The 20,843-nt window shown below is 47.2% G+C and overlaps 1 protein-coding gene across 1 annotated transcript in view; it reads right to left on the reverse strand.

Moving 5' to 3' along the window:
• Window positions 1-8,368: 8,368 nt before the first annotated feature.
• Window positions 8,369-20,843, reverse strand: part of ACAP1 (ArfGAP with coiled-coil, ankyrin repeat and PH domains 1) — a 54,449-nt gene continuing 41,974 nt past the window's right edge. Inside the window, exons 17-23 of the mRNA XM_079951820.1 lie at window positions 18,688-18,854; window positions 17,027-17,059; window positions 14,736-14,929; window positions 13,744-13,853; window positions 12,235-12,345; window positions 11,563-11,612; window positions 8,369-9,181 (exon numbers count right to left, since the gene is read on the reverse strand). Coding sequence (XP_079807946.1) covers window positions 9,075-9,181; window positions 11,563-11,612; window positions 12,235-12,345; window positions 13,744-13,853; window positions 14,736-14,929; window positions 17,027-17,059; window positions 18,688-18,854 — 772 coding nt within the window. The 3' untranslated portion in view covers window positions 8,369-9,074. The remainder of the gene's footprint in view (window positions 9,182-11,562; window positions 11,613-12,234; window positions 12,346-13,743; window positions 13,854-14,735; window positions 14,930-17,026; window positions 17,060-18,687; window positions 18,855-20,843) is intronic.

The raw sequence follows: 20,843 nt of genomic DNA on the forward strand, positions 1-20,843 counted from the left end.
GGAGTCTCAAGGCGGCTAACATTCTCCTTTCCCTTCCTCCCCCACAACAAACACTCTGTGAGGTGAGTGGGGCTGAGAGACTTCAGAGAAGTGTGACTGGCCCAAGGTCACCCAGCAGCTGCATGTGGAGGAGCAGAGACGCGAACCCGGTTCCCCAGATTACGAGACTACCGCTCTTAACGACTACACCACGCTGGCTCTCCAGGGTGAGCGAGCTAGCGAGGCCAGATGTGGCCGACTGGCTCTGCCCTCTGCCTCTGGGATTGGCGTAGGGCCCAGCGCATGCTGCTTACACCACGAGGCGCCCAGCTTTGCTCAGTCGCTGATGCTCATGCCTCGGGCTGGTTTGCTGCGCTGGGCTCCTTATGTTTCCTGTTTTCTTTTCCTGAGCAGAGATAAGTGTGGTGTCAGCTCCCCAAAAATGTTAACAACTTTGGGGTTCCTCGGACACTGAAGCCCTCGGAGCTGGACCTCAGTGTCTGGGCTGGACGATGGGGGTGGAGACGCTCCTTCAGGTCTACTGGGCCTTTGAGGCCGTTCAGGGCTTTCAAGGTCAGCACCAACACTTTGAATTGTGCTCGGAAACGTACTGGGAGCCAATGCAGATCTCTCAGGACCGGTGTTATGTGGTCCCGGTGGCCACTCCCAGTTACCAGTCTGGCTGCCACATTCTGGATTAGTTGTAGTTTCTGGGTCACCGTCAAAGGTAGCCCCATGTAGAGCGCATTGCAGTAGTCCAAGCGGGAGATAACTAGAGCATGCACCACTCTGGCGAGACAGTCCGCAGGCAGGGAGGGTCTCATCCTGCATACCAGATGGAGCTGGTAAACAACTGCCCTGGACACAGAACTGACCTGCGCCTCCATGGACAGCGGTGAGTCCAAAATGACTCCCAGGCTGCGCACCTGGTCCTTCAGGGGCACAGTTGCCCCATTCAGGACCAGGGAGTCCCCCACACCTGCCCGCCTCCTGTCCCCCCAAAACAGTACTTCTGTCTTGTCAGGATTCAACCTCAGTCAGTTAGCTACCATCCATCTTCCAACCACCTCCAGGCACTCACACAGGACCTTCACCGCCTTCACTGGTTCTGATTTGAAAGAGAGGTAGAGCTGGGTATCATCCGCATACTGATGAACACCCAGCCCAAACCCCGAATGATCTCTCCCAGCGGCTGCATGTAGATGTTGAAAAGCATGGGGGAGAGGACGGAACCCTGAGTCTCATCTTGGCCTACAGCAACGCATCAGGAGCTGGGTGAGCCCCCTGCTGGAAGGAGCTGGCGAGGCAGGGAGTCTGCCCCCCCCCCAAAAAAAAACGCCCACCTGGTTCAATTTTCCAAACCAGCGTTTCCCACGGCGCAGCCTGGTCGCGCAGGCTTCGCACGGGAGCCCCATAAAATCCCCTGTGATCAGGCGGCGTGCGTGCATTCGCGTGAGCAAAATCTCGGATAGGGGCTTTGAAAGTACTATAAATATTTCACCAAATGGCACATTAAATAGGGACGCTTCGCTCGGCTGCTCCGAGTAATGGGCACAAAACAAGCAAACTTGCTGTTCGGAGGCACGAAATCGGTGGCTGCCAAGAAAACGGAGAGGTCCAGAATTCATGGGGCAATAAACTGATGGGTCAGCATATCAAAGGATATCCATAGAGCAGAAAACCTGGGAAACATAGTTCTGTATGCACCCAGCGTGGCCACAATTCTCCTATATAGCAGGTGTTCTCAAAGTAAGGGGGGTGGGCTCAGGAGAGGCAAATGACTATCAGGCTTTGAAAAGGCTCTGGTGACTTCTGTTTCAGTGTATCTGAAGAAGTGTGCACACGAAAGCTCATACCAAGAACTAACTTAGTTGGTCTTTAAGGTGCTACTGGAAGGAATTTTTTTATTTTGTTTAGGCTTTGAAAAGTTGACATCATTGGACCACGTTCATCCCTTTTGTGGAATTAATGGAAATAAATAGTTTCAACGGGACTTGGAATAAATGCGCAATTCATTGTTTAGGTTTGGGATTTCGCTGTGCCGTTCTCTTCCTTGAGAGGGTCGTGCAAACGTCTGAATAGTGCTTTTTACAGGGGAGGGGGCACTGGAAATGAATTTATGGCACCACGTTGCGGGGGGGGGCGCGCAAAAAGTGTGGGGCACTCTGCGGTATAGTATCCTGGCGACTCCCCAATCAAAACCTGCATTTGTCAAAATCAACACACACACACACCATGGTGTAAAGCCAAATATTCTCTCCCCCCCCCATGCTGCTCACTTATTATACAAGGCAGTGCTTAAATCTTTAATCCGGAGACTCAAGGGGCAGTTTGGAACTGGTTGGTTCAGGTGTACTGTAACCCAACTCTCCTGGGAACCCTCCTTTCTTTTTTGGTTGGGGGGGGAGATGATTTGTGAGGGCTAAGAAGGGAGAAGCCTTCTGGGCTGCGTAAACTGGCGGGGGGGGAGCAAATCTCAGGACAAGGAAATGAGCAAAGGAGAGAATATAAAGTCTGGTAGGGGTCGCCAAGACGCAGAAGAGGGGGAGCCCACGAGGGGTTTTGCAAGCAAGGAGCGGGTGGGAGGGATACAAGACCCCCATTTTAACAGGGACCGAAGGGGGGGGGTCTCAATAATATAAGATGGAAACTTTGGAAGAACCCCCTCCCCCAAACTGGTGGGATTTTTGTGGGGCGTGTTCTGCAATGCGTCACATCGATGCAATGACAGCGCATTAGAGATGGATTCACACTGGTCGGTCCACACGTAATTATTGGGCTTGGGGGGAGTCACTCTTATCCTATAAGCGCAGCAAAAGTGGGACACCGCCCCCACCCCATTCCCGGAACATATGCGGTGTGAAAAGTTGCAGGATACCCGCAGGAAGACCTGCACCGATTGGAAATGAAGTTGTGTCCGCGCTGAAAGTTTCGGAAACAGTGTCGAAAGCGGGATTTACGTATAACCACCCCGATAGCATCATGAACGCAGTTATTTATTTTTTGAGGACGTCTGGAGGGACCCTGAAATTATGGGATGGGGCTGGAGCGGGTGTCATGAGCGAGGCACTAACGGGAGCTCCCCTCTCCATCACATCTGAGATCTTTGCTGGTTTCCTAATCCTGCCCCCCACCCCACCCCACCCCGTCCTCCTTATCCAAGTTATTTTACCTGCGACAGGTGAGAGAGGATGCTGTGGGAAGGAGCCTCGTCCTCTGCGGCAACGGCCAGCCCCAGAGGTCTCCTGAGCCGTGAGAAGGTTCCCCCTCTTTTCCCCATGGAGAAGCTGGGACGGCCGCCTTTAAAAGGTGCCAGCCGGAGGGGCATGACTCTGGCTGGAAGCGAAGGCGGATCCTGTTCCCGCCCCGCAAGGGAGTTAGTTGCTGCCTTGCAGTTGCCAAACAAAGAGACTCCTAAGTGTGTCCTGCGGGGAGGCTGCACCTGTTGGGCGCCTGCCTGTTGCTTCCCAGGGAAAGGCACAAAGCTACTGCCCGTTTCAGTTCTAATAACAATAACAATGAGTGTCTGGAGGCGGTTGGAGGATGGATGGCGGCTAACAAATTGAGGTTGAATCCTGACAAGACAGAAGTACTGTTTTGGGGGGACAGGGGGCAGGCAGGTGTGGGGGACTCCCTGGTCCTGAATGGGGCAACTGTGCCCCTGAAGGACCAGATGCGCAGCCTGGGAGTCATTCTGGACTCACAGCTCTCCATGGAGGCACAGGTCAGTTCTGTGTCCAGGGCAGCTGTTTACCAGCTCCATCTGGTACGCAGGATGAGACCCTCCCTGCCCGCAGACTGTCTCGCCAGAGTGGTGCATGCTCTGGTTATCTCCCGCTTGGACTACTGCCATGCGCTCTACGTGGGGCTGCCTTTGAAGGTGACCCGGAAACTGCAACTAATCCAGAATGTGGCAGCTAGACTGGGGACTGGGAGCGGCAGCTAAGACCATATAACACTGGTCCTGAAAGACCTACATTGGCTCCCAGTACGTTTCTGGGCACAATTCAAAGTGTTGGTGCTGACCTTTAAAGCCCAAAACGGCCTCAAAGGCCCAGTAGACCCGAAGGAGCGTCTCCACCCCCATCGTTCTGCCCGGACACTGAGGAATAGAGTAGTTGCTTTGGAAGATGATCATCAGGCATCCGAGTCCTAGCACAATTGCCTTGGCCCTGGGCTCAGCTATGAAACCCTCGCTGGTTTAGCCCTGGGCCAATTGCCCAGCAGGAATATAGCAGCGGCTAGGCAGCTCAGTCGGTAGAGTGTGAGACGCATCTCAGGGTTGTGGGTTCGAGACCCACGTCGCATTGCAGGGCGTCGGACTAGTCGATCCTTGTGGCCCCTTGCAACTCAATGCCTATCACCCATCTCCTACTACCCTGCTGAGAAAAACCCCACCCCACCTTCCCACTATATATAATGGTCTGGTAACTTCTTTTTTAATGTTATCTGAAGAAGTGTGCATGCACACGAAAGCTTATACCCAGAACATACTTAGTTGGTATCTAAGGTCGGTGCTACTGGACATTTTTTTATTTATTTCAACTACATCAGAGCAACGCGGCTACCTACCTGAGCCCTTAGTCTACAGAGTCAGACCAGTGGTTGGTTTGCAGAATAACTGGGTATTAAATGTTTAATAATAATAATAACACTAATAATAATAATTTTAGAGAAGACGTTCCTCTCCTGAATGCCGTCCTCTACTGCACATGCCCGGGTTTTATCCAAATACAGTGGTACCTTGGTTCTCAAACTTAATCCGTTCCGGAAGTCCGTTCCGAAACCAAAGCGTTCCAAAACCGAGGTGCGCTTTCCCATAGAAAGTAATGCAAAACGGATTAAACTGTTCCAGACTTTTAAAAACAACCCCTAAAACAGAAATTTCACATGAATTTTACTATCTGACGAGACCATTGATCCATAAAACGAAAGCAATAAACAGTGTACTGCAGTCACACAACCAATCAATCAGTAGCTGGACTGGGTTCCACACAGTCACAAGAAGAAAATGAAAAAGAGCTGCAAAAACAAAAATGGAAAATAAATAGCAAAAACAGACAAACCTCAGCAGAACACTCAAATCGGAAGCATAACACTCAAAAAAGAGCACGTTCGGCTTCTGAAAAATGTTTGCAAACCGGAACACTTACTTCTGGGTTTGCAGTTGTTTGGGTTCCAAGTTGTTTGAGTACCAAGGCGTTTGAGAACCAAGGGATCACTGTATTAGCTGTACTCAGAGCAGACCCTTTGCAGTGAATGGACATGTCTAAGTTAAGTCTACTGATTTCAATGGGTCTACTCTGAGTAGAATTACCCCCTCCCCCTTTAACAGCACCTGGTCAGCAGTTTGAACGGGCACACAGGTCACTTGGTGTCTTTCTGGGGTTGCTAAAGAATCACTAAACAAGGATGCAGGGATGGGGAGGTATGGGGAAGTCAAAAGAAAGAAGGGTATGAAATGATGATTTTGAAGTTATATTGGTTTAATTGTTTTGTATGTTTTTGCTTGTGTTTTGATTTTCTTGTTTTTCTTCTGTTTGTCTTGTTCTGTTTTTATTATGTGTTTGAAAAACGAATAAAAATTATTTTTTTAAAAAAAAAACTTGGTGTCTTTCTGCTCTATATCATAGAATTGTAGAGTTGGGACCCCCAAAGGTCATCCAGCCCAACCCCCTTCAATGCAGGAATCTCAGCTAAAGCATCCATCATGACAGATGGCCGTCCAACCTCTGCTTTAAAAACCTCCAAGGAAGGAGAGCTTACCACCTTCTGATATTATTATTATTATTTACAGAAGGACATAATAATTTATTACTTATTCCACACCCTTCTGACCGGGCTGCCTCAGCCACTCTGGCCAGCTTCCAACAGAATATAAAAGAAAACAGCGAAACATCAGACATTAAAAACTTCCTGATACAGGGCTGCCTTCAGAAAGACGTAGTAACTGGCTTTCAATTATACGTCTGTATCAATTACATGATGCAATTTTACATCCGGGTGTGTATGTGTGTCTTTTTTTGTGTTATCAAGCACCGTCCCACATAGCAGGGAGTCTCTCCAAAGCACTACCTCATGGGTAGGCAAACTAAGGCCCGGGGGCCAGATCCGTCCCAATCGCCTTCTCAATCCGGCCCCCGGACGGTCCAGGAATATGTGTGTTTTTACATGAGTAAAATGTGCCCTTTTATGTGAAATTCATCCCTGGGTTATTTGTGGGGCCTGCCTGGTGTTTTTACATGAGTAGAATGTGTCCTTTTATTTAAAATGCATCTCTGGGTTATTTGTGGGGCATAGGAATTCGTTCATTTCCCCCCCAAAATATATATATATATATATATATATATATATATATATATATATATATATATATAGTCCAGCCCAAGGATTAAGACTTTCTGGGAGATGATCTATAATGAAATGAAAAAGGTATTTAAATATACCTTTCTGAAGAAACCAGAGGCCTTTCTCCTGGGCATGGTCGGCCAATTGGTGCCAAAGAAGGACAGAACTTTTTTTATTTATGCAACAACAGCAGCAAGAATACTCATCGCAAAGCATTGGAAGACACAAGACCTACCCACCTTGGAAGAATGGCAGATGCAAGTAATGGACTACATGGAAATGGCGGAAATGACTGGCAGAATCCGAGACCAGGGAGAAGAGTTGGTGGAAGAAGATTGGAGGAAATTTAAAATCTACTTACAGAAACATTGTAAAATTTTTGAATGTTGATGACATTGAAATGAAATGAAGGGGTTCTAGTAATAAGGTAAAATAAGAATATGTAAGAATGGATTGATATCAGATGAAAACTTGAAGCTATAATATGTGAGGAAAAATAACTAAGGATAAACCAACAGGATATGAATTTGCTGAACCAATTTTTAAATGGAATACAAAAAAGGAAGGTGTGAGGAAGTCAGGAAAATAAGTTAATGAAAGGTGAGAAATTAAAAAAAGGGATTTTTATTTTTTATTTTTTCCTATGTTAAATGTTTGTATTTTTGTACCTTGGTATTTTTGTGTTTTTGTATTTTTCTTGTGTTTGTCTTATTTATTGTCTTATAACCTTCTTATTGTGAAAATTTAATAAAATTTCATATTAAATATATATATATATATAGTCCAGCCCCCAGAAGGTCTGAGGGACAGTCGCTGAAAAAGGTCGCTGACCCCTGCACCTGGATATGCCATCAGGGATTGTCCTGCATGCAAAACACTCGGCTACCACCTTTCCCCTCACTTCCCGGGGGACACAGCCCGCTCTGCAGGGCTCTTGTGAGGATAAAATAGGGTGCTGCCCTGTGTGTGCCACCCCAAATTCTTTGAGAAAAGGATGGGATATGAAGTGAATGAACGCCAGCGTCAGTGTACAGCTCCTTCCTTTACACACCTGGGATCAGGACAATTTATTTGGGGCAATGTAAACTTTGGGGAAAAAAGACATCTGCTTCTTGGGAGAAAAGCAATGGCAAACCTAGACAGCATCTTAAAAAGCAGAGACATCACCTTGCCAACAAAGGTGCGTATAGTTAAAGCTCTGGTTTTCCCAGTAGTGATGTATGGAAGTGAGAGCTGGAGCATCAAGAAGGCTGATCGCCGAAGAATGGATGCTTTTGAATTCTGGCACTGGAGGAGACTCTTGAGAGTCCCATAGACTGCAAGAAGATCAAACCTCTCCATTCTGAAGGAAATCAGCCCTGAGTGCTCACTGGAAGGACAGATCCTGAAGCTGAGGCTCCAAGACTTTGGCCTCCTCATGAGAAGAGAAGACTCCCTGGAAAAGACCCTGATGTTGGGAAAGATGGAGGGCCCAAGGAGAAGGGGACAACGGAGGACGAGATGGTGGGACAGTGTTCTCGAAGAGACCAGCATGAGTTTGACCAAACTGCAGGAGGCAGTGGAAGACAGGAGGGCCTGGCGTGCTCCGGTCCGGGGGGTCACGAAGAGGCGGACACGACTAAACAACAACAACAACAACACAAACTTTGGAACTCTCTGCCTATCTATATCAGGCAAGTGCCTTCACGGTTCTCTTTTCAGCGCCTGCTAAAAACATTCTTGCTTAAGCATGCATGCCGGTGATGTTTAGAAAGTTGGTGTGAGTTGCAATCTATTTTTAATTTGTCGTTATTTTAACTTTTCGCAAGTTTGACGCTTTTGCTGTTCACAAAACCGTCAGTAAGGAAAATGTCTTAATTTGTTTCGCAAATCACTTTGGGGCTTCCCTGCCCGCCCCCAACACTCAAGCGGTGTATAGATTTTATGAAATAAATAAACCCCAGTCCTTTGAAAAACAAACAAGAACACACTCACACACAGAGGCAGAAAATTAAAACACGGAAAAGACTACACTGGTTGCCTTTAGCTTGGTCATTTGGGGTGGTTTGGCCAGAGATGCGAGTTTATTTAAAATGTCCACACCGCAATTTAAATTAAAAGAAAAAGAAAGTTCCGTTTACGCTCAGCTAATTACGAACGAAATAATCACGGGCAAACCTTGCGGCAGGTTTGCTCTACCTGCAAAATTAGATTTCAACCTCAGGAAAAAACCGCCGAGAATTTCAACATACACAGAGATGAAACACACCATTTCCCAAATTCCAGAGAGCTGTGTTTAATCTGTGCCTCTTCCTACACAATCTTTCCTCGACCCCAAATCAATTGCCTCCCTCAAGGAGTATCTCCCGCTTCAAGGCCCAGGAGAGGAAATAAAACGACTGTAATCTGGTTTTGAAAAGGTGGGAGGAGAAATAATCCGTAATTTTATCTCTGTGTCCATCAAGGGCCAAGAAGGTGGTACAGCTTTTTACGTCCTCGTCCGTCAGCAATAAATAAAAGACAGGAGTTGTGGAGGGCAGAGTCATCTGGAGAGATCGGTTCTTCGTTTCCCGCAATCTTCCACGAAAACCCTTTGCTTCTGCCTGACACCACAAAGTCAACAAAAGCACTTTGGGGGCTGAAGGGAGAGAGAAGCTTCTACTGGACGGTCCTTTGTTTCCGACTCAAGTGTCACACCGGGAATCTGAAGGTAACTTAAGGCCTCTTGCTCCTGTCTCCCTCCTCCTTTCGGCGGATGGGGGCCAACTTCACATCGTCGTCAGCTTCAGATCGTAACTCCGCCGGGTCAACTTGTCTGGATCGTTGGACGCCATGAGGGAGAAATCCTGGAAGATGTCGAGGTATGTTTCGTCTCCTGGAAGAGCGGGAAGAATCAGGGAATAATAATAATAATAATAATAATAATAATAATAATAATAATACATTTTATTTATACCCCGCCCTCCCCAGCCAAGACCAGGCTCGGGGTGGCTAACACCAGATATAAAACAATTGATTAAGATACAACTTAAAAACAGGATTAAAATACAACATTAAATTGAAGCCTCATTTCAAGAGAAACTCAAATAATAATTTATTACTTATACCCCACCCATCTGGCTGGGTTTTCCCAGCCACTCTGTGTGGCTTCCAGCTAAAGATTAAAAATACATTAAAACATCAGTCATTAAAAACTTCCCTAAATAGGGCTGCCTTCAGATGTCTTCTAAATGTCAGATAGTTGTTTATTTCCTTGACATCTGATGGGAGGGCATTCCACAGGGCGGGAGCCACCACCAAGAAGGCCCTCTGCCTGGTTCCCTGTAACCTCGCTTCTCGCAGGGACGGAACCGCCAGAAGGCCCTCAATGCTGGACCTCAGCGTCCAGGCAGAATGACGGGGGTGGAGACACTCCTTCAGGTCTACTGGGCTTTTGAGGCCATTTAGGGCTTTAAAGGGCAGCACCAACACTTTGAATTGTGCTCAGAAACGTACTGGGAGCCAGTGTACCGTATTTTTCACTCTATAAGACACACCAGACCACATGACGCACCTAGTTTTTAGAGGAGGAAAACAAGAAAAAATATATTCTGAATCTCAGAAGCCAGAACAGCAAGAGGGATCGCTGCGCAGTGAAAGCAGCAATCCCTCTTGCTGTTCTGGCTTCTGGGATAGCTGCGAAGCCTGCATTCGCTCCATAAGACACACACACATTTTGCCTTACTTTTTAGGAGGGAAAAAGTACATCTTATAGAGCGGAAAATACGGTAGTTCTTTCGGGACCAGTGTAATATGGTCTGAGCAGCCACTCCCAGTCCCCAGTCTAGCGGCCGCATTCTGGATTAGTTGTAGTTTCCGGGTCACCTTCAAAGGTAGCCCCACATAGGGCGCATGGCAGCAATCCAAGCGGGAGATAACCAGAGCATGCACCACTCTGGCAAGACAGTCCGCAGGCAGGAAGGGTCTCATCCTGCGTACCAGATGGAGCTGGTAGACAGCTGCTCTGGACACAGAACTGACCTGTGCCTCCATGGACAGCAGTGAGTCCAGAATGACTCCCAGGCTGCGCACCTGGTCCTTCAGGGGCACAGTTGCCCCATTCAGGACCAGGGAGGGAGACCCCAAAGCTCATCTAATCCAACCTGCTCCAATGCAAGGAGCGCAGCTAGGAGTCTGCAAGGGCCCTGGCCAGGGAGCATCGGAAATCTGTTTGCGTCCTGGAAGGAAGACCCCAGATCGCCGCCTCAGCCTGCCCTGAATCGCACCAGCCACTCTCTGGCATTGAAGCAGGATTTGCACCCACAGCCCCAGCATCTACTGGTCATGTTGGGGGAATGTCCGCCAAGGAACTAATGGGATACCAAAAGAAGGCGAATGGTGGCAGATCCAGGACAGATAAAAGGCAGTGCTTCTTCACACAGTGGTTAGTTAACCTGCGGAACTCTCTTCCACAGGAATTTGCTGGACAAAATGTCCAGAGCTGGGTCTCCTCAATCTTTTCGCAAGAGACGAATATTAACTTACAGCTTCAACCTTCAATTAAGTTCTCTCCTACTTAGCAACCAGGCTCATAATAATAGCGAGATCTTGTGAGGTGTGTGTGTGTGTGTGTGTGTGTGTGCGCGTGAGAGTGTGTGTTCTCTGACAAATCGGTACAGCAAAATCTGGCCAAACTGTCCTTGTCGAAAAACAGAATAATAAAAGCAAATTGGCTCAAGTCTTGAAGGACAAAGGCTCCATGGCGCAGGTTGGCTTAAAAAACCTTTGGGTTAACTTGAGCTGTTTATTGCCTTCTATAAAAATAGCAGCCTGGGATAAAAACTTATTATCGTATAGAATCGTCAAGTTGGAAGGGACCGCGAGGGGCATCTAACCTGACCCCCTCCAACGCAGGAATATTTTTGCCCTACGTGGTCTTCGAACCCACAACCCTGAAATTCAGAGCCTCGTGCTCAGCCGATTGAGCCATCTCAGTTATTTGGTTGTTAATTTTGCACCGGTTGCCTAAACACCAGCTTCTGGGTTTTGCTACTTATCTGTAACATTAATTAATTTTTAGCCATTGTTATGTCCGGGTGTGTAAACAGCAAACACCCATCACTTGTTTGTCCACCTGTTGGCCATCGTTGCCAGATTGTTCCCATTTTACAGATGCAGCAACTGAGGACTGAGAGCGTATGGGAAACTGATTCTGGAAGATTTTCGAGGATTTTCTGATGTGGAATTGTGTTCCCACCCCGCACAGGTGAGACTCACCTGATTGGCCGAGGGCAAGCTCAGATTCACGCATCTTGGCCAATCGCAATCTTTGAAAGAGGGAAGGTGGGTGGGAGAGAAAAAGAGTCACGTGACACAACAGAAAAAAAATGAATTTCAGCCCCTTCTCCCCCCCATCTTACCCCAATCCCCTACCAGCCACAGACCCAATCGTTCAATTTATTTTGATTATATATTTCGTAAAATTTATGCATACCACTTGGTTGTAAAAAAAAACAAAAAAACCTCGAAGCAGTTTAGAAAAAGAATAAAATTACCAGTAAAAGCAATTTAAGAACAGCTATTAAAAACGCTGGAAGAACAATTGACAAGAAGCTGAAACCAGATATGGGCTGGATCTACACAGCTGTAAAAAAACCCATATGGAAAAAACGTAACAGCTGACAATGGAAATGATAATCGACTTCCAGTTTCATCCCGACAGCGCCATCTAGTGCCACAGTGTTATAACACATTTATAGACCCAAAGGCCTGAGCCCAAGATTCAAGATGGCCGACGTCCCGCCAACTTCCTCCCAGAATCCCTCTCTTCCCCTTCAACCTCTGAAGAGCTGCAGAATTCACACCCAAGACCTCACGATGGGGGGTGGGGTGGATTATTTGGCACCCAAGGGAGATGGCGGCAGGTGGGGGGTGGAGAATCTCCCTTACAAGGTGACGATATCCGCGTTGGCTGAATCTATGGCGATGCTGAGGGGGTCCTTGCCTTCCCCATCGACGGCGTTCATGTTGGCCCCGCGCTTGAGGAAGAGGCAGGCCAGCCTAGGAAACGAAACAGGGAAGACACATATTCCATATTTCCACATGACAAGCATCTCTAACAGCCTCACACATAAATAGATCATTATGCACTATTAGCAAAATCCCTTTACAATATATAGGTGAAACTCAAATCTCTTTTCTGATGAGAGCAGCTTTTGCATCTCACTTGGAAACCAAGGACCCAGAGTCTGGAGGAAGAACGGAGAGGCACACAATGCCAGATGCTTGAAGTTCAGTGTGAAGTTTCCACAGTCTGTGTTGATTTGGGGAGCCATGTCGTCAGCTGGTGTTGGTCCACTGTGCTTCATGAAGTCCAGGGTCAACGCAGCTGTCCACCAAGAGATTTTAGAGAACTTCATGCTTCCTTCCGCAGACGAGCTTTATGGGGATGCTGATTTCATTTTCCAGCAGGACTTTGTCACCTGCCCACACTGCCAAAAGTACCCAAACCTGGTTCAATGCCCATGGGATTACTGTGCTTGATTGGCCAGCAAACTCACCTGACCTGATCCCCATAGAGAATCTATGGGGCACTGCCAAGAGAAAGATGAGAGACATGAGACTGAGCAATGCAGAAGAGCTGAAGGCTGCTATTGAAGCATCCCGGTCTTCCATAGCACCTCAGCAGTGCCACAGGCTGAGAGCATCCATGACACGCAGCATTGAGGCAGCAATTGATGCAAAAGGGGCCCAAACCAAGCACTGAGTACATATGCATGCTTCTACTTCTCAGAGGTCCAATATTGCTCAATTTGCAGTCCTTGTTTTGCTGATTTCATGTAATATTCTAATTTTCTGAGATTGTTAATTTGGGGTTTTCATCAGCCGTACACCATAAACATCACAATTGTAACAAATAAAGGCTTGACATATCTCGCTTTGCATGTCATGAGTCTATCTCATATATTAGTTTCACCTTTTAAGTTGAATTACTGAAATAAATGAACTTTTCCACAATATTCTCATTTTTTGAGTTTCACCTGTAAGGGTTATTTGTTCCCAGTGCCTGGAACAAATTAGTTCACACCAACCAGATCACTGAACCAGTTGTCCATAAGCTCAGTCGGTAGAGCACAAGGGTTGTGGGTTCGAATCCCACTTTGGGTGAAAGATTGGAGGTTGGACTCCAATCTGGGCGGCTTCCAGCAGAATATTAAAACACAGTGATTCAACCATCAATAGCCTTGTTCTCCCCCTGAAGTCTCCCTTCTCTCCCTTCCCGCGGCCGCTTGCCTGTCTTAGGGAAATTTCGGGGTTCTTCCACACCTGCCTGCCCGCCATTCTGTTGCCACGCTGGCGCTGGCGCTGGCTGCAGCGAACTGCAACGTGACGACAGCCTTCCATTTCTATGCATATAGGAAGATATATGTATAGATAGAGATAGAGAGAGATATCTACCCAGTGTGTCCCAAGATGGTAGCATGATGAAGGGGGCCTCTGCCTCTGCTGTCTGGCTGGTTGACGCTGGCTCCGTTTTGAAGCAGGAATTCGCAGGCCAAGAGAGAATTCTGGGTAGAGAGAGAGAGAAAGAAGGTTAAGTGGGGAAATGAGGGAAGTGGGTTGGCGTTTGAGAGCGTCAAGAGTTCTGAGCCCCACAGAAAAAATAAAGAACAAACCCAAACTGGAATTCATCTCAAAAATGGGAAGTCTTTCAAGTTTGTTTGAAAAACAATTACAGTAGTTTAAACTGTTGCAGCATTTGAATAACTTTAGTAGTAGATTTACGAAAGATCTGAAAGCTTAGATAAATCAATAATTAGTTAATTTAAGACAAAAACGTTGGCAGATGAAGATGATGGATTTTTTGGAGCTAGCTGACCTGATGGGAAGAGTCCGCGACCAGAAGGAGGAGGAGTACCAGGAAGAATGGATAAAATTTAAAGACTATTTAGCTAAATATGTTAAGATAACTTAATTGGAAAAGCTTGCAAATATTAGGATTTAAAAGTGTAAGAATAGGAATTAAGATGTTTAAAGCTAAGACTAGAAAGAATGAAAGATTGATTTTGGAAAACTGTTAAAATGATATACAATGAAATTCAACCAGGGGCATTTGAGGAAGTCACTTAACAGCGTTATTAAGACTGGTTTAACTACAATTAGGATGTATGTTTGTCTGTTTGTTTGTCTTACAATTGTTCTGGAAAATTAATTTTAAAAAATTGGAAAAAAAATTAAGACAAAAACATGTATTGGTGACAAATAATAGATAACTGAAATAAGAAATGGATGGGAGGTCGGGTCTATAGTCCAAGGACCACTTTTCATTTTATTGATTTGTAATTAATATTGTCCTTATCATGGTTTGGTTTGTATTTCTTGTCTTGGTCCCCCCCCCTTTTTGGTGTATCAATTAAAAAAAAAGAGGTCTGAGCCCCACACAGACTCACCGCGGCGACGGCCTGCAGCAAAGGGGTCCGGCTTTCGTGGTTGGCGTTCACCCAGTTGACGTCAGCGCCGTGAGCCAAGGCATCCGCCATGGTGGGCAGGCTTGGGGGTGCAGCAGCAGCGCGATAGAGCAAGGCCCCTGGGTGCAAACTCTGCAGGTTGTCTGTGGGGTTTGGAGAAGCCCCTTCCCTTGCCCCTAAAAAGAGGGGGGGGGTGGCAGAGAGAATCAGACCAGCAACAGCCACCAGCATGGATTACTTAGGAAGCTGCCTTGTACTGAGTCAGACCACTGGAACCATCTAATTCAAGAATGCCAACACTGGCTGGCAGCTGCAGCAGCAGCACCTCTCCAGGGTTTTATTCATTCCATAAAATATATACATGGCAAGAAACCCAAATGTAATTTACGAAAAGAGCTAGAGGAATGACAGACTGAGGTTGAACCCTGGCAAGACAGAAGTGCTGTTTTGGGGGGACAGGAGGCGGGCAGGTGTGGAGGACTCCCTAGTCCTGAATGGGGCAACTGTGCCCCCGAAGGACCAGGTGTGAAGCCTGGGAGTCATTTTGGACTCACAGCACTCCATGGAGGCACGGGTCAATTCTGTGTCCAGGGCAGCTGTTTATTAGCTCCATCTAGTACGCAGGATGAGACCCTCCCTGCCCGCAGACTGTCTCTCCAGAGTGATGCATGCTCTGGGTATCTCCCACATGGACTACTGCAATGCGCTCTACGTGGGGCTACCTTTGAAGGTGACCTGGAAACTACAACTAATCCAGAATGCGGCAGCCAGACTGGGGACTGGGAGCGGCTGCCAAGACCACATAACACCGGTCCTGAAAGACCTACATTGGCTCCCAGTACGTTTCTGAGCACAATTCAAAGTGTTGGTGCTGACCTTGAAAGCCCTAAACGGCCTCAAAGGCCCAGTAGACCTGAAGGAGCGTCTCCACCCCCATCGTTCTGTCCGGACACTGAGGTCCAGCTCTGAGGACCTTCTGGCGGTTCCCTCACTGCGAGAAGCCAAGTTACAGGGAACCAGGCAGAGGGCCTTCTCGGTGGTGGCGCCCACCCTGTGGAACGCCCTCCCACCAGATGTCAAGGAAATAAACAACCACCTGACTTTTAGAAGACATCTGAAGGCAGCCCTGTTTAGGGAAGCTTTTAATGTTTGATGCATTACTGTATTTTAATATTTTGTTGGAATCCGCCCAGAGTAGCTGGGGAAGCCCAGCTAGATGGGCAGGGTATAAATTATTATTATTATTATTATTATTATTATTATTATTATTATTATTATTACTATGAAAGCAAGAGAAATTTACAACAGCACTTTGAAGCATACACATTAAAATTGCCTCCACTTCCCTATGCATCTGGGTAGGCCTGTTGAAACAAGGATGTTTTTAGCAGGCCCTGAAAGGAGTCAAGCGAAGGCAGCTGCTTGCTTTCAAGAGGCAGGGAGTTCCACAGTGTCGGTGGCGCCAGTTCTGACATTCAAAGCAGCCAAGTGGACCAAAGGAGATTTAATAGGTAAACTGGTCCCCAAGTTGTTAAGGGCTTTGTATACAGATAATAACGCCTTTGACTCGGCCCAGATTGGCAAGCAGTGCAGACACCCGACTGCCGACAGGAGCAAGGCCTTGTCAGGATACTAGCCCCTCTGCTCAGAGACCTAACATTTTTGTTTGGGCAAGCATACCCAGTCATTCAGGAAGCCGCTGCGAGTTCGAATCTGCTCTTATTCCATTGTTGTTTTAACTTTTCAGAATCTTATTGATCGTTTTATTGCTTTGTCCTTTTTTTGTAATCTGCTTTGAGGTTTGTTTGTTTTTACAACGAAGCTGCAATTCCTGCATTGCCAGGGCTTGGATAATATGACCCCTTTAGATTCTGCAATTTTGTGATTCTATAAACGGCGTGTGAATTTTAGGAGATAAATAAATGCGTCCTGGCATTCTGGGGCTAGGACTGAACAGAACCTGGGAAGATGGGGGCTCTCACCCAGCCCACCTCTCTTCCATGTGGGTCCCTATCCATAGCTGTCAACTTTCAGATTTGAAAATAAGGGATCAGCAGCCTCGAAAATAAGAGATCAGCAGTCTCACCTGTCCCGGGGACAGTCTACGGGATATCTAACAATCCGGGATAGCAGCGGGAAACGGCGCTGGAATAAGGACATTTCCCGCAAAATAAGGGAAGGTTGACAGCTATGGTCCCCATCCCTCCTAACCTGAGCTCAAAAACAAACCTCCACCACCTTTCAAAGTATACCTGGCTTTGAGAGACACATACCTGGGTTTGGGCTCGCTCGGCTTGGACTACTTCCTGTAGGAGTAAAAAAAAGGGGACGAGTAAGAAATGGTATATTCTTTCAGCGTTTGGGTAAAACCCATTGGTTTCTGCAGTGCATTATGCCATGACGACTTTACACCTAGGTTGCAAGGAGGCTGAGAAGATGAGCGCTGGCGGTGCAGCTGTTACCTTAACAGGTAATGGTAAAAGGTCAAGGACCCCTGGATGGTTAAGTCCAGTCAAAGGCAACTTTGGGGTTGCAGCGCTCATCTCGCTTTCAGGCCGAGGGAGCCGGCGTTTGTCCGCAGACAGCTTTCCAGCTCATGCGGCCAGCATGACTTAACCGCTTCTGGCACAACGGGACACCGTGACGGAAACCAGAGCGCACAGAAACGCTGTTTACCTTCCCGCCGGAGTGGTACCTATTTACCTACTTGCACTGGTGTGCTTTCGAACTGCTAGGCTGGCAGGAGCTGGGACCGAGCAACAGGAGCTCACCCTGTCGCGGGGATTCGAACCGCCCACCTTCTGACAGGCAAGCCCAAGAGGCTCAGTGGTTTAGATCACAACGCCACCCGCATCCCTACTTTAGGGTGTTGGACCAGGACCTGGGAGGGACCAGGATTTGAATCCTTATTTGGCCACACAAAACTCACTGGGGGCCTTGATGGGGCAGCCACTGCCACTCTCAGCCTAACCTACCTCACTGAGTTGTTGTGGGAATGAAATAGGGAAGGGGAGAGAATCATGTACACCGTGGGTAGGCTAAGGTCCGGGGGCCGGATACGGCCCAATCGCCTTCTAAATCCGACCCGCGGATGGACCAGGAATTAATTGGTGTGTTTTTACAAGAGTAGAATGTGTGCTTTTATTTGAAATGCATCTCTGGGTTATTTGTGGGGCAAAGGTATTCGTTCATATTCCCACCCCCCACCCCCCCAAAAAAATATAGTCCGGCCCCCCACATGGTCTGAGGGACAGTGGACTGGCCCCCTGCTGAAAACGTTTGCTGACCCTACACTATCACACCCCTTGGAGAGAAAAAAAGTGGGTAATTCAATGCAATAAACAAAATAATATATATATAATATAATAATAATTTATTATTTATACCCCGCCCATCTGGCTGGGTTTCCCCAGCCACTCTGGGCGGCTCCCAACCAAATACTAAAAACACAATAATAAGTTTGCTCTATTAGAAACAGCAGACCTGGCTTAAGGCTCCATTTGGACAGCACTTTTATTCAGTTTTCCTGATGGTTCCTGATCATTTTCATGTTTTAGGGGACCTTTAGCATCTACAGTGGTACCTCGGGTGAAGTACTTAATTCGTTCCGGAGGTCCATTCTTAACCTGAAACTGTTCTTAACCTGAAGCACCACTTTAGCTAATGGGGCCTCCTGCTGACGATGCCGTGCAATTTCTGTTCTCATCCTGAAGCAAAGTTCTTAACCCGAGGTACTATTTCTGGGTTAGCGGAGTCTGTAACCTGAAGCATCTGTAACCCGAGGTACCACTGTACATGAAAACTACTTCTGGAAAACCAGCGGAACCTGGCTCCTTGCTTCTGCCTCTAACTCCGCAAATCTCCCAAAAACTGACAGCTATCTTATATCGCCTGCGCTAAGGGCAGGGGGAAGGAAGACAGCCTCTCTCCATACCTGCGCCCCCTCGTTTCTGCCCCGGAGGTTTGGGTTTGGGGAACGGTTTGGGCTTCTCGATCCCTCGGACATCTCCACCTCGATGCAGCCGTGCCCCAGCCTTCGGGAACTGGGTGATGAACTTCTTTTCCACGTATTTGGCCCTGATCCAGGCCTCCTTCTCCAACCTTGGGGCAGAGAAACAGAAGAAGGAATTTAATTTAATTTAATTTAATTTAATTTAATTTAATTTAATTTAATTTAATTTAATTTAATTTAATTTAATTTAATTTAATTTAATTTTTATAACAATGACAGGTACCAAAGGTGAATTTTGCACATGTTCAGAGACTTGACAACGTCGCTGCACGGAATTGACAAGCGAAGGGGGAGGAGCCAAAGTTTCCTGGTGCATGATGGGAGTGGCCCTTTCATCTCTCTCCCCCCCCCCCATTTAGAGAGTGAGGGATGGTGCAGATCAGTCCTATGCAACAGCACCACCTACTGGGCAACCGATGGTAGGTGCTTTCTGGCCACCATGGTATCAGCCAACGAAGTTGCAGGTACCTGAACGCTCCTCTTCCCTCCCCATCCCTCTTTCCTTTTGTGCTGTGGCTGCCGGAACGCGTCAGCCCCTGGGACAGGGACCGCCTTATCTTTTAATACACAGGGAGTGCTGAGAACTTTTTAGGTGCATTATAAAGATTGAATAAAAAGGTAGGGAATCAAATGTGTAGACACAAACACAAATCTCTCTCCTTCTGTGGCTGTGTGGTGTAGTGGTTAGAGCACCAGCTCTCAAACCTTCTTCTCTGGGCTACACTTTCAGAATAACATTTTTGCTCGGGCCACATTGAATTGTTTTATTCCTAAGAAATGCAATGGAATACTCCAAGCAGTACTCGATTTATAACACAGAACACAACTGCTTTATAATATGATCACAGGACACCCAGAAAGTATAAAACAAGGCAGCTGCCTAAAAACATGAATCATTCCCAAAATATAATTAGGAACAAGCCTCTTAAGTAAGTATACAAAGTCGAGGAGACGTGTGAGCTTGCTTTTTTGCCAGGTAATCTCATTTAAATCAGATCCTATCAACACAAGAAGTGTATTTTTGGTTTTTATGGAAGCCGCCCAGAGTGGCTGGGGAAACCCAGCCAGATGGGCGGGGTACAAATAATAAATTATTATTATTATTATTATTATTTTTCTTCTGTGATCTTTCTTATTTGCCAGAATTTATTTGCCCTGTACACAACAATACGTCGTGGAGAAGTGCATAAGAATAGCCAACGCCCCTGAAGAGAGGCGTGGATAGTCTTTCTGGCTGTGTATCCAAATATATATATATTTAACATTATAGTATACCGTACGACACTGAAATGTTTAAAGCCCTAAACGGCCTCGGTCCAGTATACCTGAAGGAGCGTCTCCACCCCCATCGTCCTGCCCGGACCCTGAGGTCCAGCGCCGAGGGCCTTCTGGCGGTTCCCTCCCTGCGAGAAGCGAGGTTACAGGGAACCAGGCAGAGGGCCTTCTCGGTGGTGGCACCCGCCCTGTGGAACGCCCTCCCAGCAGATGTCAAAGCGATAAACAACTACCTGCCATTCAGAAGACATCTTAAGGCAGCCCTGTTCAGGGAAGTTTTTAATGTGTGATATCTTAGTGTATTTTTGGTTTCTATGGAAGCTGCCCAGAGTGGCTGGGGAAACCCAGCCAGATGGGCGGGGTACAAATAATAAATTATTATTATTATTATTATTGTTAAATGTTTCTTTGCTTGTCCTTGAACTTTCCCGCCACCGTTGCCATCCTCTCCTGGCACACCGGCGCGGTGCGTCTCACACCCTTAGAGAACCTCTGGGTCACAGCAAGTTCTGGGTTCAAATCCCCACCTGGCCATGGGTGAAGCTTGGTGGTTGCCTAGAGGCAGCTGCTGCCAAACCTCAGCCTAACCTACCCTGCAAGCTCCTCAGAGGCAAGTTGGGATAGAAATGTAGATAATCTTTTTTAGGGTGTTTATAGCAGATGGGGGCTGGGGGGGGAGGAGGAGATGTGGGGTGCTTCTACCTTCTGGAAGAAGGTAAAGGTAAAGGTAAAGGGACCCCTGACCATTAGGTCCAGTCATGACCGACTCTGGAGTTGTGGCGCTCATCTCGCTTTATTGGCCG

The sequence above is a fragment of the Podarcis cretensis genome (genome assembly GCF_951804945.1).
Source record: "Podarcis cretensis genome assembly, chromosome: 13".
In the NCBI taxonomy this organism is placed as follows: Eukaryota; Metazoa; Chordata; class Lepidosauria; order Squamata; family Lacertidae; genus Podarcis; species Podarcis cretensis.